General features: G+C 38.4%; 1 protein-coding gene across 2 annotated transcripts; it reads left to right on the top strand.

Moving 5' to 3' along the window:
• The first annotated feature begins 1,407 nt into the window (after positions 1–1,407).
• LOC126198435 (exonuclease 3'-5' domain-containing protein 2) lies at positions 1,408–26,020 on the top strand. 2 transcript variants are annotated; one of them, XM_049934760.1, is made up of 8 exons: positions 1,408–1,516; positions 1,604–1,826; positions 1,893–2,049; positions 4,641–5,233; positions 14,772–14,974; positions 17,124–17,266; positions 17,453–17,643; positions 25,631–26,020. In XM_049934760.1, the coding sequence occupies exons 2-8, from the start codon at positions 1,633–1,635 to the stop codon at positions 25,914–25,916; spliced, it is 1,767 nt and encodes a 588-aa protein (XP_049790717.1). In that variant the 5' UTR covers positions 1,408–1,516; positions 1,604–1,632; the 3' UTR covers positions 25,917–26,020. The 2 variants fall into 2 exon arrangements, with proteins under 2 accessions (XP_049790717.1, XP_049790707.1); XM_049934750.1 differs by having other exon boundaries at positions 1,425–1,826.

The raw sequence follows: 26,020 nt of genomic DNA, 5'->3' as shown, positions 1-26,020 counted from the left end.
CACCAACCTGAGGTGTGTGCAAACCTGGAAGTTGGAGTTGGAGGTTTGAGCGAAACCTCTCAAATCTGTGGGTTCAAACCACATCTGCGCAGACAAGTTGGACCGTGTGGACAGAAGATCGCCGCAAATCTGGCGCGAAACAGCTGTTTGCTCAGTCTAGTGTTTGTATTTGTACGCACAGAGCATTAAAATGGCTGATACTCGTCAGTGTTCTCGAGAGTTTGTAAGTGAATTCATTGAAATATACAGAAACCACCCATGTTTGTGGAAGATTAAAAGTAAAGAATATAGTGACCGAGACGAAAAGACAGCAGCATACAATGCTCTAATTGAAAAATTGCGGGTAGTTGACGCCTCGGCAAGCAGAGAAACGGTAATAAAAAAATAATTTCGTTGCGAATTGGCGAAATTATTTGCGGATGGATGTCGAAACTTATAATTATCTCTTAAAGCTTGTAACCCCTCATATTATGAGAAAAAATACTTGTATGAGAAGGGCAATTTCTCCTCATGAACGGCTGGCGGTAACATTAAGATTCCTAGCAACAGGAAGGAGCTACAAGGATTTGGAATTTTCATCTGCAATATCGAAACAAGCATTGAGTGAAATAATACCCAACAGATGTGAAGCTATTTACGCTTTCCTGAAGGATGAGTTCATGAAGGCAAGTCAAGTAAATTAAGTCTGTCAGCGAATTGTTTACCGAAAAGAGTTATCCAAAGTTCAGAAATCTAGAAGATCTGGTGTAGGAGTAGATCAAGTATACCAGCCAACGTTATGGTATTTTGATCTGCTTGTCTTTCTTAGTGATCAAGAAACGCCAAGACCAAGCAGGAATACAATTGAAGATGAAATTGGAGTGCCAATGTGCGAAGAAATGGAACACGAGGTAATGTAAAACAAAACTGGTTCGCCCTGCAACTCTCGCAGTAAATTTACGTGAGAAAACTGCTTTCGCTTTAGCAGCCACTGTCTACACCATTTTGACCGCTTTCTCTGTTTCCTGCGGTTGGTCTAAATGTTTTTTGCAACACAAGTTGCGAACACAGACCACAACAGAACTTCCTCCATTTCTATATTTCAAAATAACTGAATTAAATTTTGACGTTTACGGGGATCGTAGTCGCTTGCCACTGATATTTCATTTCTACACCGACAGATGGCAGGCGAGTAGTAGATTGGGGTTTGTGTCGTGTGAACACACCACATTTGCAGCGATCTTTTGCATGTACAGATATCTGCGCCGATGTCTGCGCAGACAGATCGTTGCGTGTGGACCGGGCTTTAGTATATAATTTTCGAACTCCTGGAACTATTGTACATATTTGTAGTTTTTTCTATCTTTTAAAATTCATTGATAAAAGCACAAAGACACGTGGATAAAGCTTCGACCATAAATATCTATGGTCGAAGGGATAACGTAAAAGAAAATCTGTGATAGGCCAGCGTTATTGTTTGGTGTTTGGGTTCTGTTGTTCAATAATAGTAGGGTGACGGGGTGTATTTATACTTATGGTAGCAATGCTATTATCAATGGGTTAAGTGCCCTAATGGGCATGTATTGTTAAAGAAATCCCAAACACTAAATTAATTTGTTTGCAGGAGACACGAAGAGATCTCTCTTTCTCAGAATGACTGATCGTAATAAATATTTGATTTCTGGCATTGTTTGTGCCACTGTAGGAGTAAGCGTAATTTTTGCGTTTCGGAGATTAAGATACCGGAGATTAAAAACAAATATACTCCACAGTCAACAATGGAAAAAGAATATCATTGTAGTGGACTCTTTAGAAAGATGTGCGCCTGTTATTGACAGCATAAAAGAGTAAGTACAAGACGTTGGGGATAGTGCATTGTAAAGTGTTCCTCATTGTAACTGATGACCTTCCAGGAAATGCCAGACCCTTAAAGTTCTTGGGTTTGATTGTGAGTGGGTAACAAGCGAGAAAAAGTCACATCCAGTAGCGCTGCTTCAGTTAGCATCGTCGGACGGGTTTTGTGCCCTGTTCAGGCTTTGCAAAGTTAAATGTGTTCCAGACGACTTGAAGGTAGGCAACTGGTTACATGCAATGTGTACTTCATAAGAAAAAAAATGTCTTTCCTTGAAATGCGTGTCGTGAAGCTTAGCTTTATTGCTGTTTGTGCTTTCTTGATGTTCATTGATTTGCTCAGCACGATAAACTGAATAAATTTTTATACACAGTAACTGTTTCCAAACGTTGCACTATTGGAGCAATGTTTTTATGCTAATTATATATTTAGGTTTATTTCCGGTGTTAAACAGTTATGCGACATTTTTCAAGTACTGTCTTATCAGTGTCAATTCTTTGTGTAGGCCCTACGTATTAAATAATTCGTAATGTCATTTTGCTGCAGAGCAAGTCGGAGGTTGCGCCTTCAAAGTAGTACACTGAACGAATTCCTGCGTGTATTATACATTAAAAGCCATGGTTCATAGTACCATAGTTAAAATAGTATTTCTGAAACATAACTTGCATAGGAACAAGGAAACATAACTTGTATAGGAATTGGGCATTACGTCGTACCTAGTTTGTATCCATAATTAACTCGTGTTAAGAAAAAATTCTTAATGAAGAGCTGTTGACAGATGGGGTGGCGCTCACAGTCGTTCGCATTCTTCGCAAATAACTTGGCAAGTAACGTATCCCACTATGAGAGACAGCGACAGTGTCAAAAGAAACTGGTAGATTAACAAAACTACAGAACTGTCTCGTTATTCACTCAGTATAAATATGTGTTCTCTATGTTACGCAGTTAAGTTGAATGACGATGTGCACGAATTTCTTCGATTTTACTCCTGTGATCATATGATTTTTTGTGGTTTTTAGTAATTCACTGCAGGAGCGCCGATTTTCTGTGATGTTTTTGAAAAACCATTTTTGTGATGCAGGTACTGACGACAGAGCTCCTCATGTAAGGGTATTAGCAATATGTTTCTAACACAGAACTCTAGGTGACAAATTTTATTCACAAGGTACAGCATGAAAACCATGATTATTTGAGCCAATAAGGTTTCCTCAGTACAAGCATATTTAAAATGTTCCTTTAAATGGCTACATCACATAACAGGTTTCCATTCATACACTCCTCCCCAAAATATCTGGAGTTAAAGCACTAGGAGCTACTAACTGCATGGAAATTGTTGCTGCGTGAGAAATGAAAGAACATCACTATCATTCATGTTCTTGAGTATTCATCAAACTTGTTTAACATCTGATATAAACACTTATTGATACTTTGTAGATAAGAATTCTGACCACTCCTATAAGGTCAAGTGAGTTGTGTGTGGGGATTTTTTCATTTGAGCTATATAGGTCAAGCAAAATATAAAGTTCCTAGGGTTTTCATTTTTGTAGCATTGTGTTGAATGTTGAGCACCTTTCGTGCTTGATTTTTGTTTTGGGATGGTGCTGTCATTGGTATTATAGCACATTTGGCTTTTCCGTACCCCAAACTCCCTGTTCCCCATGGTTGCCCCTCACCATATTGCACATGCTGGAAATAGGGGTACCCACTATCTTGATGATATCACACATCAAATCAGACGGGTGGAATCAGGATTTTCAGTATAGCACATTCCTTGCTGCAGATACATTTTGTGTTAGTAACTTAGGTGTTTCACCTTGCATAATAATAATAGCTCCAACCAAATAAGAAAAATTCCAATAAAGTAGAGAAATAAGATTATCTACGAATACGATATTTTTTCACACAAGCAAATCTTAAAAATGATGTTTTTTTTGGTTTTTATGTTATTATTTTTTTAACAATAGAGAAATGTGAATTTTTTTATGGCAGCTGTATCGTTCATCAGTAACTTCCTTTTCTTCCCAAAAATAAAATCATTCTTTGCAGCAGAGTTTTGGTAGATGCTAATAACTGTAATTTACGACTGTGATCTCCAGAAATGACTATTGTTATAATGAAATATTGCTTTAAAATATTTTGCGAGTTCATGCTTTTGTTTGATTAATAAAAATATTTGAGTGGTGAATTTTTGAAAAAGCTGTGGAATTTGTTCGGTGATTTTTTTCCAACACTTTTTGTATCATAGTTTTCTTCCTTGCATTTGGATCCCTGTCAGAACAAAGAAGTTATCTACTTTCAGCAGTGATTTTCTGACATAATGCAGATCATGCACTTCTCTCCAGCAACATTGGCAAATAAAGTTTGTTTTTATTCTCATTTCCAGATAGACATACAAGTAATACTATGTTCAAGATATACGGAAATCTTTTTGTATATTTATAAAGGATTATTGAAGTCCTGGTTCTCTCTCAAACCGTGTGTAAAGCCTCTGATACAGTGACCTTATTCTTCTTTTCGTCTGTGAATGGGTCACTTAGGACCTAGCAAAATCAACGCTTGTCATTCCTTTCAACCAAGTATTGTTTCATGTGCTATGGGTGAATGTATTTCATACTAGTTTAAGACCAGTACTGTTCAAAAAACTTATCTGTGAGAGAATAAAATGAAGTTCTTAACTTGTGAAATCATTTTTTGGCCATGGTTTTCTGTGTGAAAACATAATGTAATGTATAGTGTAGAAATATGTCTTGTATGGGGTGCAGAGAGCCATTAGGTGTCTGCAACTTACAAAGCACGTTTCTTTTTCCAGGTCATACTCGAAGACAGCCGCATTTTGAAAGTAGGTGTAGCTCCTACTGATGATGCAAAATACCTCTTTCGAGACTATGGAGTATCAGTGCGGGGCTGTTTGGACTTGAGGCATTTGCTTGCAGCAAAGGGCCTTACAATATCAGGTGGCCTTGCAGGCCTGGCAGAGAACATACTGGGTGTTCACTTGAATAAAGACTGGAAAATTCGTTGCAGTGATTGGGAGCGTGATCACCTTACTCAAGAACAATGTGAATATGCAGCACTTGATGCTTTAGCTGCATATGAAATTTTCATCGATATTGCCAGACCATCAGGATGGTTTCAGAGTGGACCTGATGCTGATAATGTATCAAAGATAACTGAATCATGTCAGCGTTACTTAGATATCAAATACAAGAGCAGAAAGCACGGTACAGCAGTGGAGAAAGATGCTGGTGTTAATGGAGCTTTTTGTGCTGTTAAAGAGGTCAAGAAATTTAAGCAGTCATCTAGAGCACATTATACTCGAAGTCGACCTCTGTATGATAACTGTTACTTACAAGCACCAGATGGAGAAATTCTTTGCACCTGTGATAATAGCAAGGCCAGATGGTAATTAATTTTTACATTGATATAATGAAGTCTGAAATGTATGATAATATTTAGAAGGAAAATAGTTTTCTTTTAATTTATCTTGTTTTCTTTGTATATTTAATGTATGTAAAATTTACAGGTATTTCTGTATATGCCATGTCATTAGACATGGAAAAGAAAACAAAACCAAAAAAAATGTTGTTGAAGCATACAAGACAACTAAGTTTTTACATTTGAGATGGGGTTGCCCTCAGTCAGTCCCTGCATCTATATGCATACTCCACAAACCACCATATGGTACGTGGCTGCGGATACCTTGTACCATTTACTAGTCACTTCTTGCCCTGTTTCACTTGCATGTAGAGTGAGGGAAAAATGACTGTCTGTATGAGCCCAAATTCCTCTTTTCTTCACAGTTCTTACTTGAAATGTATGTTGGTGGCAGTAGAATTGTTCTGCAATGTCTTTCAAAGACTACTGCTCCAATTTTTCTTGCCAGTGTATTGTGAAACGATTGTCATACCCCCCCCCACACACACACACACACACACACACAGGCGCGCGCGCACACACACCAGGGGGAATCCGCTCTGAATTCACAAAGCATCTCAGTAATTCTCATGTATTGATAATGAAACTTTATAAAGAAGGAACTTGTTTTGAAAGCCAAATAACATTGTGGAGTTTTAAATTCTTGATTTTGTGTGGTTTACTGCCAATTATCTCTGTACATTGAAGGCTGTAAATGCTCCTTCATGTTTGACTTAAATGTGCCTATTCTTCTTTAAATGATCCATGTAAATCAAAACCCAAAAGTTCATCCAAGGATGGAAACATCGATTAAATGTACAATATGATATAATCTACAATTAATGGTGTGACATAAAACAATATAGGCATATTCATTTAAAGAATATGCTACATATCTACATGAGGAACTATGAGAAATCTTTGCCCAACATTGGCACCACATTTGTTTAAAGCAGTCGGGCCAGATAAGAAAATTAATTACTCAGCAATATATGAATTATTTTACATAGAATTGTAGTAGTATCTTTCTTGCACATGTTTGGTACCGTGAATTGGTTTCGATCCATCATTTAATCCCAGAAATGAAACAGTAATTGAAGCAGTGGGTGTACCAGATAGACAAAGTAGGTTCTATCTGCAGTTAAGAACAGTACTTACTGACCCTTCCAGTATATACTTTCTGTAAAAAGGGGGGGGGGGGCAGTGCATTGACCAAAATGTAGACTACTTGCCTAGGAAAGTGCTTTGATGGTGGGGTTTGAAAACTGATTAAATGGCTTGTCAACATTATTCACTTCCTTTGGCACATTCTGATTTCCATATATTCCTGTGATTAAGAAGTTTGTGGCTCAATAATTTTCTGAGTCCAGTGACAAAGTTATGGCAACTGTGAGTGAGTGCATACCTACCCTTCCAGCATATACTTGCTGTAAAAAAAAAAAAAAGGGGGGGGGGGGGGACAGTGCATTGACAAAAATGTAGACTACATTGAAAAATAAGTACAGGTTTACATCTTAAAAATGCTTTCATTGTTGCATTGATACCTTATCACATCATACATCCCAGTTTTTACCTGTGGATCTGAAACATGGACTGCAAGGAGAAAACATGGGGATCCCAGTTTTTACCTGCGGATCTGAAACATGGACTGCGAGGAGAAAACATGGGGATCCAAGTAGCTGACTTAAAGTTTGTTGGAAGCACAGCTTGTGGTTTCTTAACAAAGTCAATAAAAGTGCAAGATACAAAATCTGTATACATACTCTCAATATTATAACCAGAATGACCATGACCAACTGGAAGTGCAGAGAAGATAAAACAAGGCTGTGAAACCCTCAACATATTGTTATTGAAAGAGATATCGTAATATGTCATTTTAAACATTTTATTCGTGTATTTAGTCCCTTAAATGATTCTAATAATTTTATAATAACAATGTCCTCGGGAGTGAGCTTCTTTATGTTTATATTACGTTAATTGTAAACGTGACATAAACAAAGAACTATGAGTTAGGCCACCGTTGTAGTATGCAGCTTACCTGGTGAGGCAGGCCTGCTTTCCGACGAAAGCAGACATTTGAGTACAAACTCAAATTGTAACTGCTTCTGAATATGTATTTACTAACAGCTTCAATTCCCATCACCAGTTTTAATAATTTCAAACAACTTATTTGTTGTAATAATGTAAGTACAATGTATTCAATATTTGAATGTTTTGTTTCTCAGCAATACAATAATTTGTTGGTATAATATATAAGCAAATTTTTGCATACGTGGTACCTTAGTTTAAGTAGAAATTCTTTTCCCTTTTGGAAACAGAGATCTAGTTTTTCCCAGTTATGCAGATAAGAGCAATAGGGTGGGGGATGATCCATGCTCATGCTAAATAGTGAACACCTCAAGGAACTTGGCAATACTTCTGGCTGGGAACTGGTTTTGTTGAACCCAGCATTTCCAAACTGGTGGCTGGTGTGCACAGCTAGTCACCTATATCCACAGCAGCAAAGTGGTGAAAATTTGTGTATTGTGGGGAGTAGGTAAATTGGCTGGAAAAAATGCAATGAACTCTCAATGTCAAATGTGCTGATGGACTCGACAGTTTAGCTGGTAACTTCTGGGGAACCTACCATACCTCATTTGTATCTGTCTTTACCAAACATCATGAGTACCTGTCTATGTGATATATATATTTGTGTAACTGCTTGTGTAAGCTCTGTGAAGGAGGAGGATTTCCTGTGCCACAAAGTGATTGTTCCATCCTTTTTTTTTTTTTATCTTGATTAGCCTGTCTCATATAACAGATCTGCCATTGTACTTTGGGTGTACTTTTTTCACTTAACGGATTTCAGAGGATTATAATATGGTTTGAGATCAGCTGAAATTATTTTAAACATCAAATAATTTGTGCTGTATTGCAAATCTTTCATGTTATCCTAAAGTAGTTGTAAAATGTTATAGAGAATTCGGTATATATCAAGTTTATGGGCAGTGTACAAAAATGTGGCAATTTTGTTTTTCCATGGAAGAATTTAAGTTTTCTGCTTTGTACTGAATAGTGGCCATTTTCCTTACTTGTGAAAAGTTTACTCGCACAGGATACTGTCACACTGGACACAGTTCACGAGGGTAACTAGCTGTTATGAGTAGAAGAAATGAAAATAGTATATAATATAGTGATACGGATCCCCAGTAAGAAACAGTGGAATGGTTCATATGCTAGATATCAGTAGCCAGTGTTTGGCATATAATGAACACGTGAAATATTTTCGTCAGAAATAATTGAATTTAATGTGGAATTCCCTTTGGCTGATCTACTGCAACCAAAGAAAGATGGCCCTTTTCATGTTACTCCACGCATTGGTCACAAGCACATCATCAACAGGTTGAACATACACAAATGTCTTTAAATGCCCCTGCAGCCATAAACCCAAAGGATTCAGGTCTGATGAAGGGGGAGGCTATGCTGTAGGACCTCCTTGACCACTCCATCACCCACGACACATTGTAGTGAGGTGCTGTCACACAATATGTAGGAAACATGGTGGTGCTCTGTTGTGCATAAACGACAGCCATCTTTCTGCAAGGGCAACATTCTGCAGTACTGTTTGTTGGTATGTTTGGTAAAGTGTATGGTCCTATGAGCCTATCATCGACAATTCCTGTCCATGCATAGATACTGAAGTGAAGTGTTCGTGTTCCCCGTGATTGCTTGAGGATTTGCATCTGCCAACATGTGTGTATTGTGGTTATTTACTCTGCCATCTCCTTAGAACTCTGCACCATCTGTAATATTACATATTACTTGTCACGTGAAAATAACCCACATGTCAACAGATATCAGTATTCGGACATATAATTATGGGAACTTTTATTCTAGTTTTGACCAATACTACCTCCTGCAGGAATATTTGCCGCTGCCCCCCCCCCTCTCTCTCTCTCTCTCTCTCTCTCTCTCTCTCTCTCTCTCTCTCTCTCTACATAATCGCTGATTTGCATTTATCCTATTCAACACATATTTAGAAGAAGTAGTAAATGACTGCCTTTGGGAAAAAGATGTGACACTGATGGACATGAGAATAGAGGAAGAGATGGTGGTACAGGGAAGAAATTTTAAGTATGAAGGACAGTTCACAAATAATGCACATTATTTTTTTTTACTTACACGTTTATTTTATTTCAATATCTCTACAGTCCTTCAATATAGTGTTCCTACTCCTCTATGACTGAATCCCAATGTCTCGGAAGCTCTATTATTCCATCCAGGACACCATTTCTGTTCCGACTTCTTTTCATCTGTCAAATGGCTCAGGTAACAGTGGTACACAGCTCTTCAACAGAAAGATAACGACATCCACACATGGGCTTATCCAGCTTCGGGAACAAGTCAAAGTCTAGTGGACTCGTGCAGGCTGTAGGAGGAGGAACAGCACTGCCCATTCATTTTTGTGCAGTTTTTGAGCTAAAACATTGCACATACATGGACGATAATTGTCATGGGAAATGAGTGGCCCAGCCTTGAACAACTGAGGTCGGGTTTTGTACATTTTTCTGCACATGTTTTGCATGAAGTTATGATAATACACTGCAATGATACTTGTTCCACGTGGGATTCTGTCTGTCATGATGATTCCTTGGTGATTGCAAGCAGAAATCATCATTTACTTGAGCTTTGATTGATTGTGTCGAAATTTTTTGGGATGTGGAGAATCTGAAACTCTCCTCTCATTGGACTGTGAATGAAACTCTACTTCAGAGTCTCTGAACAAATTTCATCAGTAGCAACAGTTCAACACAAGAATACTTGATCTTCGTGGTTGAATCATTGTCTGAGGAAGGTTGCAATGTCCAGTCATTTCTGCTTCTCTTGAGCAGTCAAAACAATGCGGTACTCATCCCTTAGAAATTTTTCTCTTCTGCAAATCATTTGTCAGAATACAGAATACTGATATTGTGAGAATTCTCCTGGCTTCAGAGAGTTCTTTGCAAGTCACACTTTGATCTTCTCCAAGAGCATGGATCACAAGTTTCACACTTTATCTGTTCATGTTTTTGACCTTCCGGGTCTTGGATTATCGTCTATGCTTATATGACTTAAATGACCACCACAAAAATGATTAACCCAATGTGAAACTGTACTACGGTTCACTATAAACTCGCCACAAATTTCACTGAACGCTCTGTAGATTTCTGCTGGGTTTTTGCCATGTAAAGTTTTGCTCTTGATGTACCGCCTCTGGCCTTCAATAGTCACAGTACCAGAGACTACTGCAAGGTGCATTTGTAACTCTTGTCAGTTCTATCTTAGATACACAGCGAAAAAACAGAGACAAGTGCTTCTTCCTCGATTTCCCAACTATATCTGATGTAATTTTCTTTGATGATGCAGCAAACAGGCCACAGTAATACCACCATGTGCATTATTTATGAAATGCCCCTTACATTTGGGATACAGAATAAAAAGTGCATTGAGGTGCAACTAAGAAGTAAAAACGAAAATGGCAATGACAAAGGCATTTTTTAATGGACAAAAGAAAATATTTACTGAATCCACAAATAAGCAGGTGAAACATCATCTCCCAAAAGATGTGAAGATTAGTTAATAGCTTTTTGAAATGTGGCTTTATAGGAAAGTAGATGATGTGAATTGGAAAATGAAATAGTACGGTTAAAAACAGATATTAGTTAAAGACAAATAATAAAAAAAAATACAAGAATAAAAGTAAATTGATTTCTGACAGTTGATGAAAGCAGAATGTGTTAGATGAATTGATGAATTAATTGCAGTAACACAATAGAATACGAAGTTCAGCTTCAAGAGTGGTGTAGTGAAGGCAACAGAGGAGCAACTAGCCAAAGACATAGGGCCCATAGAAATCCTTGGATAACATGTAAGATATTGAACATAGTTGACAAAAGAAGAAATTCAAAAACTTAGCAACTGACACAGGCAAAAGGGAATGCAGACATCTAAAACGCGAGACTGATAAAAGTAGCAAAATGAGAAGCAGTAATGACTAGGGGGAAAATCCAAAGCTGTAAAGAATGCATGATTATGGGAAAGATAGATACCATCTACATGAAAATTAAATGGACTTTACAAGAGAGGGAAACAGCTGTTTGAATATTCGTAGCTCAGATAAAAACTCAGTACTAAGCAAAGAAGAGAATGCTGAAAGATGGAAGCAATATATCAGAGGGCTGTACAAAGGGAACAAACCTAAACATCAAGTTCTGTAAAGGAAGGACGATTTAGACGATGAGGGATTGACTGTGTGATAGTGAGCAAATATTTTACAAAGCACTAAAAATGCAAGGTATCTGGAGTAGATGACATTCTCCTCAGAATCCTTAGGAGAATGTACCATGACAAAACTATTCATGTTTATGTTCAAGATATATGAAAAAGGCAGAACACCCTCAGACTTCAAGAAGAATGTAATAATTCTAGTGCCAAAGAAGACAGGTGCTGACAAGTGTGAATGTTACTGAGCCATTGGTTTAATTAGACACAAATGCAAAATACTGCCACAAACTATTTGCAAGAGAATAGAAGGACTAATAGCAGTCGTCTTGAGAAAGGTCTGTTTGAGTTTTAGAGAAATTTAGGAATGCGCAAGGCAGTACCAACCTTCTGATTTTTCTTTGAAGAAAGATTGAAGGTAGTGAAACTTGTCTTTTTAGCATTTGTAGATTTAAAGAAAGCATCTGACAATTTTGACTGGAGTGTACTCTTGGAGAACTGCACAAAAAAGTTCTGTGTGCTATCTATCATGCAGTGGATGCTCCGGCAGTAGACAGTGGCACATCTTTAGTGGTGTTCCAGTGTTGCACCAACACCTGAGCCTTTCTGTGCAGATGTCAGATGTAAGTAACTAATTCAGTTCTCTTTGGACACAGTGTATCACATGCTCTCAATTATAGTGTCATTTTATGCCATATATATTGCAGTTTCTTGAAGCAAATAACCGCATCTATACAGGTTTGTCCATGTTTGTTAATACTCTTAACTTGATAATATAGTAGATGTACTGTTTTCTTCCAGAAGAAAAATGATTAGCACTTGTCTTTAATACTTTATGCTGTATGCACATCCAGTATGGTGATTCAGCAGATACTCTGAATGTATTCTGTTCACTCACTCAAAAATTAGAATTACTTTTTGCAAATAACAATGTACCTGCAACACATTGGAGAGTAGAGATTCTATAGTCCGTGAGACGAGTGATTGGTACTGACAGTTCCGGCGGGCAGACGGCGCTGTTGCCGAACGTTGCTCACAGCACGCAGCGCCCTGTCTGCTACACGCATTCTCTAGCAGCAGAAATAAAAGCGAGACAAAATACAAGTCGTATTGGTACGCGTGAATTTATTTAAAGTTGATGCTTGAAATATATTAACTCGAAAACTGATAAGAGCTATTTAGTACAAGTATCTAAGATGCTGAAACATAATAAAGTTATTTGTTAAACTTCACAACTGAAATGAAAACTATTTTCGCAAGTTGTTGAACATTAGCAGTTTTGGTTTCCATTGTTAAGTGTTAGCATTATTAATTTGTTCTACTACAAGCTACAGAATAATTGGTCAGTGTATTAAGAGTTATAATCTGAAGAAAGTACTCACAATATGATGATCTGGTTGTAGATCGATAGCAAACTCCCTCCTTACATTCCTGAATACGTTGTAGTTACTGTAATGGAAAAACACCACTCACATCACTGTCAGAATCTGATTTGACATTGTCTTCCTCAGCACTACTCGAACTATCACTGCTCTCTCCCAGATGTATAATTAAATTTTTGATGCATTCTTCCACAACCCCTTCGGTTTTGGCCACCTCTCTGATGGCACTTGCAGTGCTGTTTACAATTTTAGCCAACGTCTCGCTTGTCACTTTATTGATAGCTGCTGGAAGGAGAGTTTCCACTTCAGAGATTGTGAATTTTTTATTGTTTGCAGCAATGTAATTTTTTATCTGCACCCACACTCCTTCAATTGCATTGTAGTGACAGTGGTATGGAGGAAGCCGAACGATTTCATGCCCGTGCCTTTTAGCAATCTCGTCAATTACATATGTTGGAAATTGGGGTTTCTTTTGTGCCACAATTCCGAGCAGTTCCGCCTTCCTTAAATCTTCTCTGAAATCTACTTTTCGCCGTTTCAACCACTGAATGATATCGTCTTTTTTTGTTGCCAAGGTTGGTGCCTTATCGTGAACAACCGAATGATAAGGCGCATTGTCCATAACAATCACTGATGGACTTGTCAGATTTGTCATAAGCGATGTCTCGAACCATTCTTGAAATACTACACTGTTCATTTCTTCATGGTAATCTCCCGTCTTTTTTGACCGAAACATTTTCAAGCAGTTTGGCACAAAACCTTTCGATGTTCCTGCATGTAAGACAATAATACGCCCTCCTTTGCCAACAGGCACTGCCATTGTCCCCTCGGGCGTTCCATCATTCCAGCCTCTACGTAAAGAATGGCTGGTATTGACCCAAGTTTCATCTAACCACACTATACTTTCGAATTCCACACCCATGATCCTGCGCAGAAATCTGCACCGCCATGCAACTACATCTGTCCTTTCCATTAATATTTTGTGTCCGTTAAACAGTGAATAGCTGAAGCCTATGTCTTTCAACACTGTACGCAATGAAAATTTGCTCCCTTTAAAAAGATCGTCTTTCTGAAGCGACACCAGTAATTTAGATAGAGTGGGATGTTCCCTTCTCTTATAATAGCTGTATATATGACGACGAATAGCGTCTTTCTGAAAATCGTCCAAAGCTGTCACCTGCTTATTTCTCGGTCGCTTCTTTCCTGGTGTGTGCAGCTTTGTTGTGCCACACTCGTCACAATCTACACTATACTGTTCTTTCCCTATCTTTACAACGGTGTTCTTACTTATTTTCAATGCTGCTGCAGTTCTCTTCACAACCTGAACAACAGGAATTAAGGGCCCACCTTTGTCCTTTTCTTTCTCAAAGTAATCCCTCACAGAGCACACGAATTCACGGGCCTGGGTGTGTAGCACACTTTTCTTCCACCGTTTCACTTCTTGTGTTGGGCTGGTTCTACCCGCCGCACTAGACATTGTTTACAACGAAACATAAACCAAGAAACACTAAAAACAACAAAAACGAAATAAACTGCGAATTCAACTTCAGACAAACGACCGCACCGCCTGCACGCGAGACACTGGTAAGTTTCATAAGCGCGCGCGACCGGGTTTCAGAGCGGCAACGTGGCCCTTGCTACCCGTTCAAAGTCAGGCCGTCATTGGCTGCCTGCCTGTGGTCGCTAGGCAACGGAAAGACGCTACCGAGCTGTCAATACCAAAGACTCGTCTCCCAGACTATAGATGGCACTGTTTGTGTGAAATATTGTGCAATACTTGAGAAATCAAACCTCGGATGGTTCAAAATTTTTGATAGAACATGTAATATTATGAAAATTGTAGAAGATAATTGTGGGTTAATCTCCTGATAATCTAACATTCTAAACAATTTTTTCCCTTTAAGGTACATACAGAACAATCTTGGTGATCTGATTGCCGAGGACCCATTCACTGTAAAGTTGCGATTTGAACCTTCAGGCAGAGCCGTGGGAGAAGTGGGAAGTTACTACACCCAAGTAAAAGACAACTGTTGTGTTGTTTGTGGTCGTACAGAGTCATATTTGCGAAAAAATATTATTCCTCGTGAATACAGGAAATACTTCCCAGGTAAGTGCACTTAATTCATTTGTATACTTTTAAAATTATACGTTGTCTCCAGTGTACCACTGAACTGGAACGTCATCCACAAGGTACTCTGTTTTCATTGTGTTTTTCCTGTGTAATAGCTGCTTTAGTGTTTGATTGTCGCAGGCCTTAAATTCACCCTGGATATTTCCTAAACTGCATTCAACTGCAGTGTTATGAAAGATCAGATGTCTTGCGTGCTAATTCCTACCGAATGACAAGATCTGAGACAAAAAATTGCAGATAGTAACAAAAAGAGGGTTGCAGATGTTGCCAATCATTTTCTAACTATGATGGTTGAAGTGAAAAGGATATATCATGTAAAGTGCACAATTTATTTTCCCATTACAATTACTGAAGAGCATTTTAAATGTGTCATATTGTGCTGCTGACTACCAGCTTTGACAATTGGCATTGTTTTAGTTAAGGAGAGGACATGAAGAGGAAATTCTCAGTGTGTGTGATACCTGTTGACAAGATTATTGGGAACAGAAATAGAAAAAAAAAAAAAAAAAAAACCTTGTAAAACATATAAAACAAAAATTTCCAGTAAAAATCAGGAAATGAAAATCGTTGATAAAATGACATTGGAAATCAGAAACTGGTGGAGGGCAGGTACAGTGAATAGTATAATCTCCTTTATCTGTGACCACATTTCCTGTATGTGTATTAATGGTAAATTTACTGTTAGTGTGTTCATCCATTCTGTCACAGGAAACATTAACTCAAAAAACTGTAAAAATTTGAGACAGTATCATTGGTCAGTACTTATGTTTAGGAGGCAAAGTTTTTAGCACTGCTGATGGATGCACACATCTAAAGGGCCAGGGAAAGTTAAAAAATAAAAGTTGATTACCCTGATCTGATTATGATAGGACCCCACCTGTTGTGGGATGAGGGGAAGCAAAGGTAAAGGGGAGCTATCAGAGAGTCAAACGTAGTATGTTTGTTACCACAGTTTCAGCTTCAGTCCACAGATAGTGACAAGTGTGACTAGTAAGAATATGTTAAGAGAAATTGAATGAAGAGTGCAATTAAGAACTACAAGGACAGGGAGGTGGGAGAAAATATCAGTTTGGGGGGGGGGGGAGGGGCAGAATGAAGGTGAAGAAGTTAAAAGCAATCAACAAAGTAATTAAATAAGATGCAACAAGTAAGAAATTAAAAATCTAATAATAAAAATTAATGTTATAAGAAAGTGATAATGGAGAAGAGAGGGTGTTGTATGTTAATGGAGGTTAAGTCCAGGAGGGAGTTGTGATGCCAGGATATGTTGAAAGGGGATGCGAGGATATGTTGAAGGGCCAGTCCCCATCTCCAGAATTCAGGCAAACTGGTATTTGGTGGGAAGGTCCAGATAGCCCTTGTAATGTAGCAGGCATTCAAATCTTTTTAGTCATGGTATAGAGAATGTTCAGCAACTGGGTGGCCCCAGGGCAGACAGTTGCTTTATGCCATCCATGTGCTCATCCAGTTAAAAACACTTTGCAGTGAACACATGTTAGTGTGGTGTTGCAAACTGCCCATCCCATGAAAGTGAACATGTTTTAGTTGCAAATCATGTGGTGTCACAAATTGCGCATCCCTTGAAATTACAGTGGTCACTGGTGGTGGGGCTGGAGTGGATGATAGTGAGTGGGTGTGTGGGGCAGGTTTTGCTTTGGGAAGAAGTTGTAAGTTGATGGTTATACTGTTCTTCCTTCATGCTCAATGGCTGATAAGTTTTTTAACACCTCAGCTTATTTGTGTACTTTTAGTGATTATGAAACATTGTCTTCACAACATGAACATGTCCATTTTTCTCTCTTCAGTACATCTAATGCTCTGCTGTGGAGACAATGTAAGAAATTATAATTTTATTTACTTTTTACAGTAGGAAAGGCAGTTGATCTGTATGATCTATATTTATTCGTAGACAGTTGGAATGTGGACACAAAGGAAAATATATCTACCATATCATGGTCACAGCTGAAACAAGCAGTTGACATCGAATCAACACAAAGTATTTTTTAGATATATAATCCAGGCCACTTCCATATGTTTAATACCATGTACCCAAGTCTTTTGTTTGTTTTTGCAACTACAGTGTATGACCATATTTCATCTGATGTTTTTTTTTTTTTTTTTGCAGCTGTAATGAAAGATCACACATCACATGATGTTTTATTGCTCTGTTGGGAGTGCCATCAACTCAGCAATTGGCATGACTTGTCCCTTAGAACAACACTTGCAAAAAAATGTGATGCCCCAATAGGGACAAAAGAGAACTTGAAGGTAAACACCTATAAGATGTATAAAATTAGAACTATTTTTGAGAGAATAACTATGTACAAGTATCCATATCAAAAGTCTTTGTGTGGTAAAAACTATATTTTTGACTTCATTTGTTTATGAATGGGACAGTGCTGAAAGAGAATTCTGAAATGAGTCCAAAAAGTAAAAGATGTCATTTTTTTATAGACCTATAATATTCCTGGATTGAAAGAAGTTCGTTCTGCAGCAGTAGCTCTGCTGAGAAATGGAGATAAAATTCCGCCAGCACGCAAAGAAGAGATCAAGAAGAAAATTTTAAATTATTTTCAAGAGAGAGGTGAAAATAATGTGGAACTGACTCCAGAAATGTTGGAGGAGGCATCTGTTGTTGAAACTTGGTAACTATATACTTCAGTTATTAATAAGTACTGTGTTCATTGTATATGAGGTGTATTCAAAAAGTAACTAGAATTTCGTAACTTAACGTATTGTATTAGTCTGATTTGCATGATTTTTTCATTGTTGTATTGATGAAGATGTCTGAAAACTATGTGTACTGTGTCAGCCATATCAGATGTTTAATCTGTTTCCAGCTGTCAAAAAGGTTAGATAGATTTGGTAGACACGGTGATTACTTATTTTACGTAAATGGATCAGAGAATTTGTGTTAAATTTTGCTACAAGAATGGAATAATGTGCAGCACAATTTTGATAATGTTAAATATTACTTTTGGTGACTCTGCTTGGTGTAAAAACAAGGTTTATGAGTTATACTAGCGTTTCAAAGAAGGTTGTGAATATGCTGAAAAGTCATGAGTACCTGGATGCTCCATCACATCATCAGCCAATGAAATCATGAAAATATGAAAGAAATGATTATGAATGATCGCCAAATTTCAATTGGATAAGTCTCTGATGATGATGAAGTATCAGTTGCCTCATGCCACAAAATGGTTTTTGTATGCTAATTCTAAAATGTAATTTCAAACAAAAACAACAGTGAATGTGAGGTGCTCAGGAGTTGCTAGCTGACTGAAACATGTCAGGATAGGTGATGAAACATGAGTTTATAAGTATGACATCAAACCTAAGGCTCAGGTAACCCAGTGGAAGCATGCTTAGTTTAAAGTTATTTTTTCACTGTCCTGTAATACATTGCACCAGCCACAATGCAGCTCCACTGCGATTACTCTTATTGAACACTGGATGAATTGGTTGACATGTGAGAAGCAGCTGGAACTCTACCTGACTAATGTCATATGGTTGGCAGCTGCTGCGAATCGGTGAGTTGGGAGAGCTCCTGAGAGTCAGTACTATCTTCTCCTGTGGATCCTGCCACCTCTTCTGCAGGAAGGATGAGATGTGTTGTTACTCATTCGTTTTAGTTTGAGTGGCATGTCAATGGTAGATGTAGGCGTCCTGTACAGGGTAGGTGGGGACCGGGGAGGACTCATGGTGTTAAACCGATCCCACTAACTGACAAGTTAGAGGAGCTATCTTTCACTGAAACTGAGCCAGTGGGACACACTTCATCAGTTTTGGGGAAATCTGTTTTGTCCTGTGTCTATTGGAGGCAATTGCAGAGGGATAGCAGTCTATTAATCCTCACCAATTTGAATGTATGGGGAACAATGGTATCCCTGAGGGAAATGGCAGCAAAGGACAGGAAAAAACACAGGGTGCCCTCAGTGTATGTGCCAGGAGGCCTCATTCAACAGGTAGAAGAGGCTGTTCTAGCGGCCAATGAGGGAACAGGCTGCAACCACCTGCAGATTGTGATGCATGTCGGAACAAACAGTGCCTGTCATCTGGGCTCCGAGGCCATGCTTGGGTCACTCCAGTGACTAGCAGAGAAAGTTGAGAAGACTGGCCTTGTGTGCAGATTTTGAAAAAACTCGCAGTTTGCAGCAGTGTGTGCAGAACTGATTGTGACTGAGTGGAAGGACTGAACCAGAAACTTGAAAGGTTCTGCGACACGCTAGGCTGTGACTTCCTGGACTTGCACTGTAGGGTTGAGAACTGTAGGGTTCTAAATTGGTCAGATGTGCACTACACATCAGAGACTGCTACCCAGGTACCTGACAGTGTGTGGAGTGCACACAAGGTTTTTTTCTTTAGGTAAGGCAACTCTCCATCCATTCCAGTGCAATGGCAATGTCCCTGGTTCCACTAATATTTACAGTTTTTCCTTCCACATATTTCATAGATCTTTTAGACACAACTATCAAGGCACCTAAAAGTATTTTTATGTACTTGCTGAACCTACTGGGAGGAGGAGGAGGAAGGAGGAAGGTCCATCAAACCAAAAAACATTTGAGCAGCCTCTTTTCCTTTTCCTATTGCACGCATTGCATACAGCAACTTCAAATTCACATCATATGAATTATGCACAATGTTCGAAGTCATTTTCGAGGTAGATTTATTGCAGGATCTACACAGAACAACTAATTTTGATGCTAAACCCTTCCTGCTACTTTGTTGTTCACTTATTTTCAGATAGCCTACATCACTTTGTTTACATTTTGCCACTTCTTTTATGAAAGAAGATGCCCACATCAACAACAACAACAAATCCACTACAAACAGCGTCAACATTAGCACAAAAATTTGAATCACCAGGAGGCGTGCCATGTGGGAGTTTCTTCCCTGAAGAACTGATACGTGGGTTACTTTCAACAGAGTGGCTTGCTTTGTTCGTGAACTGGTTGGAATATCCTTTTATTAAATTTCTTGATGCATGGCATAGTTCGTATTTATTGCAGACTAAAGGATATGTACTTCCACAAATATATGTAGCACTTGGGCAACAAAGATTCAGTAACATGTGAACAAACTGCTTCAGCAAAACAAAACTAAATACTAGGAAAGATAATCATTTATAGACACTAGAAGGCTGCACTGTTACCAACATATACTATGTATCATAAGCGTTATCACTGGAAACAGAAAGTTAACAGTCCTTTTCGAAATAATACTGGTCTCTGTAACAGAAATAAAGGGGGCGTGGCGGCATACAAGACCGTAACTAAAATTGTGTGTGTGTGTGTGTGTGTGTGTGTGTGTGTGTGTGTGTGTGTGTGTGTGTCTTGAAACCCTATAATGTATATATCAGTGTAATCAGGAAAGACTATAGAATTTAATAAAGTCATAAAAAAATTTCGATTTCTCCACCATTTATAAGTACCCTGTATCCTTAAAACTATCGAAATAGAAATTGAAGTTGCATCATGGGAGATTATTTGGGCAGGTCTCAGTATCAGGGGTGGGCATAAAATCTTAATAGGGTCCTTTCCACCAGCAGGGTGTATAAGCACTGGGAAATATGGGAAAACCCAGGAATTTTTTCATCTGGAAGAAAACTGGGAAAAACCCAGGAATTTTTTAGAATTCTGGGAATTTTTCATTGCTTTAGTTTTGAGTTAAAATTTTGCAATTTTATATGTTAAGAACTGACATGCTAACAAATAATTTTACTTTAGTTTGATACTGCTGAATAATAGTGAAGCAATAAAACATAAATGTGAGAAAAACACCAACATAAAACTTAGGTTGCAAAGAAAATGTGCCATTTACAGCAACAAAAAACACCAACATAAAACTTAAGTCGCAAAGAAAATGTGCCATTTACAGCAACAAAACACAGTGCACACACAAGAGTCTGCCAACAGCAAAATGTGTCTAAGGCTTTAGGATGAAGACTATGCAATACATAGTAAAAACAGACTGCTTTCGAAAAACATGGCGTCACAACTGTTAAAATTATGTTCATTCGAGCAGTTGCCAGCGTGTTCAAGCACGTAGCTGAAGTCGCGCATGAGCAGTGCCTTCTCCTGATTCTCACCTACTTGATGTATGGCTGTTAGATGTATAAGCAATAGCTGCAAGCAGCCATATGCTATCTGAAAAAAAATTTCTGGTGCGCCCATGCTGCCAGATTCATGCATGTGCAGGGCAGTCAGAGTTGTAATGGGGAGTAGTCTCCACGTGACATTGTCATCACGTCAGTGGTTTTCCCTCAGAATCAGGTGGTTTTTATACATGTCTTGTGTGCAGTTTTTGCACCTAATGGCTAGTGGAAATTGTGGAGGATTTGAAAAATATTTGAGTGGTATTACATTAAAATTATTTTTAAGCGTCACTTGACCTATTCAGTATACAGGAAATAGTTTTATTCGCTAACATTTAGCAGCTCTTAAATTTTTATCATATAAACATTTTTAATACATGGATTGTGTTCTCTTTCCCGTATTGTCATGTGCTCTAGTATTAATGAATCTGCGACCGCATGCATAGTGCATACCTGTAGTGGCAGTGATAATGTGGTGTTTTTTATGTCAGTGGATATTGTTTTAGTGCTGAATATCAGTAAAGTAAAGGCGCAGTACAACAGGAAATTTCATGCTGAATGGCTACGCAGCAGTAAATTTGCTGACTGGCTAGAAAGAATTCAAGGCAATGGCACAAGAGCATATTGTAAATTTTGTTGTAGTACTTGGTTAGCGTGTTAAGCCACAAAAAACTAACAAACACCGCCCGAACAGGCCTTGAAAGCCCAACTGTACTAACCGACCACTGTATCATCCTCATCCCTTAGGCATCACTGATGCGGATACGGAGGGGCATGTGATCAGCACACTGCTCTCCCGACACTTGTCTGTTTTCATGATCAGCACTACCACTTCTTAATCAAGTAGCTCCTCAGTTGGTCTCACAGGAGCTGAGTGGCAACATGCTTGCCAACAGCACTTGACAGTCATGGTAGGTGACCCATCCAAGGTCGACAGCACTTGGCTTTGGTGATTTGATGGGGACATGTGTTACATCTGTGGCAAGGCTGTTAGTATATTAAGCTACAGTGACACACACACACACACACACACACACACACACACACACACACACAGAGAGAGAGAGAGAGAGAGCTGCAGTACCATTTTCTAGTGGGAGACAGAACTACCTTTCAAAAATGTTAAAGAATCTTTAGAAGAGAATTAAGCCGAAGGTTCCCTTGCATTATTTGTTTCCAGCCCTTGTGGGATCACGTCAGATTATCACTAAAGTGATTTGTGCAAAAGTAAATTCACAGACAGTGATATTGACAGAAAACTTCAACTACATAGAGCAATGTGTAGAGGAGCTATGAAACATGTACTAATGTCATGAGACTTCCTGGCAGATGAAAACTGTGTGCCGGTCCGGGACTCGAATTCGGGACCTTTGCCTTTCGCGGGAAAGTGATCTACCAACTGAGCTACCCAAGCACGACTCACGCCCCGTCCTCACAGCTTTACTTCTGCCAGTACCTCATCTCCTACCTTCCAAACTTTACAGAAGCTCTCCTGCCAGGAAGTTTCATATCAGTGCACACTCCGCTGCAGAGTGAAAATCTCATTCTGGAAACGTCCCCAAGGCTGTGGCTAAGCCAAGTCTCCGCAATATCCTTTCTTTCAGGAGTGCTAGTTCTGCAAGGTTCGCAGGAGAGCTTCTGTAAAGTTTGGAAGGTAGGAGACGAGGTACTGGCAGAAGTAAAGCTGTGAGGATGGGGTGCGAGTCGTGCTTGGGTAGCTCAGTTGGTAGAGCACTTGCCCGCGAAAGGCAAATTTCAAGTCTCGGTCCGGCACACAGTTTGAATCTGCCACGAAGTTTCATATCAGCACACACTCTGCCGCAGAGTGAAAGTCTCATTATGTACTAATGTCTTGTTTTGTGGAAATTTGTGGCAAGATATTGGTGACAGCATGTACAGCATTGGAACTGATGAATTAAAAGACATTAGTGTGACAAAATGTTTAGGAATAATAGTTATACATTACAATGCTGCAACCAATACAATCATTTCAACATTTTTTCTTAAATTAGGTAACCTTGAGCATTGTAATGCACAGTCTATTCTAACAGCAATTAGAGAGATGCTTGAAGAATTAAAATTACATCTAAAACAACCTGCAGGGTATAGGCCTACACAATGTGAATGTAATGGTTGGTGTTATCAATGGTGTCCATTAAATCTTGAAAAAAGACATTCTGCTTTTGATTCTTATGAAGTATGTACGGCTAGTGTTACTGTGGTTGAAGTGGAAGGAGTTTTTAGTCAGATGAACATTATTAAAATTAAAGTTAGAAATGGAGTGAGATCCGAGTTAATGAATTCGAGCAGGAATGAGAAGGAAGAAACAATGTTGCCAGAATTATGAACTGCCAAAAGAAGTGCTGAGGCAAATTGGAACTGTTACGCTTGTAAAGCATTTGAATGTACTTCATCCGCTACTATCTCTGCCTTTGGTGGTGAACCTTTTGTCGAGGAAGACGTTGATGATCCGAGCTGTTATTTTCTCTTATATAACTTCACCATGACGTATTTCATAATACAATTCTAGTTTTAAATGCAAAGGAAAAATTGGATTGTTTCATATTCTTGTTTACTCAACATACTCAGTGCTCAAAAAGATTATCATCTAATGACTCTGTTAAATGCACCAAAAACATCTAGTGGTCCCTATTGGTTCGGAATAAGCTTTTTAGTGGTAAATCACATTTCACTGTTGGCAACACTGCCACATGACCGATGTTTACGTTTCATAATTTTGCTGTTCTCTCTTCGCTTATAGCGCTCATGTCAGATGAAAACAAAACAAATTTCTGTGGCTGGGAGCTCTCAAATGAATTAAGATACATTCACATAATTATGGAAGACAAAAATGTGTTGTACCGTAGTTTGAGGTTTTGTGTGGGTTCTGACAGGGACCTCATCATGCCCTGGAATCTTGTTTAGTTTCTCGGTGCCACACACTGTCAGTAATACTTTCTGTTGGTGGCCAAGAAAATTGTGTTTCACCTCCATAAGAGAAAAAAATTTAAGTATGGAAATGTATGAGATAAGTATACAATTTGATACTGATGCGTAAATAAAACAATGGAAACTCCACATAGGAATATCAACAATGTAGGAAGAGATAAGAGTGCTACTTACTGTAGAGAAGACACATTAAGTTGCAGACAGGCACAATTAAAAGACGCTTACACAAAGCCTGCAGCCACAGCCTTCAGCAAAAGAGAATTAGGGAAACACACACCATTCTTGCACACAAGCAAGTACACCTCATGCACACATGACCACCAACTCCTGCAGCTCAGGCCAGGGCCTACTTGTGTGCATGAATGGTGTGCTTCTCTTTTGCTGATGAAGGCTGAAGCTTTGTGTAAGTGTCTTTTAATCGTGCCTGTCTGCAATTTAATGTGTCTTTTCCTACAGTGTTAATGAGTAAATAAGTTTAACAAAAGGAGGTACAACAATTAGGTAGGATAAATTTTCCAATAATTCATAATTTGAATCCCTTATTTTTCCCCATAGCTAAAGCATGCTTTGTCCCAATGAAAGGCTCTTGTCCTGCAGTCCTCGTCTCTTCTCTAGTAATTTATGCATCATGTTGGCTTGCAAACTTGCATAGTATTTATCATTTAGAAGAAAGCAATGAAACCATAGTAAACAAACACACACTCATAGGTGTATAATTTTGGGATATCCCAGACAGCAACAAGCTGTTGTGCATTTCAAACATCAACCTGTAATTGTATTACATAGTTGTGTAGTAAGTTTATGATTATACATATAATTTGTTGGTGTCTTGGAACATCTCTCAATTACTTCACAATATGTGTATGTTTGTTCTCATTGCTTTGTTCTAAGGTTAAAAAATCTGACCACATTCCAAGCGGAACAGGTCGTATTTAATGTTTTCAGTATTATGATTATGGCATTTTTTCGTTCTTCACGTCCATTGCATTAATTGGTCACAGATTTCTCTATTAACTGAGATATATCTGGAAAAACAATTACTTAATTATTCTGTTGTAACATATTAATTGTTATTCTGGTTAAGAATAACAATGTTCCAAAAAGGATATATTGTAACACACCATGTGTGGAGATATTAAGTCACAGATAGGCACAACAAAAAGAATGTCGAACACACAAGCTTTCAGCCAGAAAGGCCTTCATTGGAATTATCCACCCGCTCACACACACACAAACACACACACACACACATGTATGTGGGTTGCATTTGTGCAAGTATGTGTGTATGTTGTGTAATTCCAATGAAGGCCTTTTTGGCCAAAAACTTATGTGTTTGGCAGTCTTTTGGTTGTGCCTATCTGCGACTCAATATGTCTGCTGTATGGTGTGTAGCAAACTTTCCTTTTCATGATATTGTCGTTATTCCATCCTGTATTTTCCACTTAACAATGGTTTATTATGCCAAATTATGTAGTAACTTCCTTTTTTAGATTGATGTCATTAATTAAAAAAACTCATTATATTAACACATTTCCATTTGTAGATATACTCTTGCGAATGTTATGGTAATTACATTATATTAATTTCAGTGTACTTAACCAAGACTACCAGCCACATGGACAGAAAGTGGTTGAATTTTTTAAGCAAGATGGTATGGGTGGCTTGGTGCAGTTAGAAAGAATGTGGCGAGAACACTTTCTTGAAACAATGCAACCCAAGTACCTACCACCATTGTGGTCTGTGTCACACAATCATCACCGACTAGCCCAGCGAGCTGAACAGAACAGGGTTTTACCTCATGAGTTAGATATTGCTGGTCTTGGACACATTACAATCAAAGATTCACAGAAGAGATGTGAAGATCCAAGTGGTTGACTTTATTTGATGTTTTCACTGAATGCACTAAAGCATTTATTCTGTTAATTATTTGTTTTGTTATTTTGTAAGGAGACAAATATATATATTTATTTTTCCTTCCA

This window comes from Schistocerca nitens, chromosome 1 (assembly GCF_023898315.1).
Source record: "Schistocerca nitens isolate TAMUIC-IGC-003100 chromosome 1, iqSchNite1.1, whole genome shotgun sequence".
NCBI lineage: Eukaryota > Metazoa > Arthropoda > Insecta > Orthoptera > Acrididae > Schistocerca > Schistocerca nitens.
The sequence above is the reverse complement of the archived record's forward strand: the minus strand, read 5'-3'. Positions and strand labels throughout refer to the sequence as shown.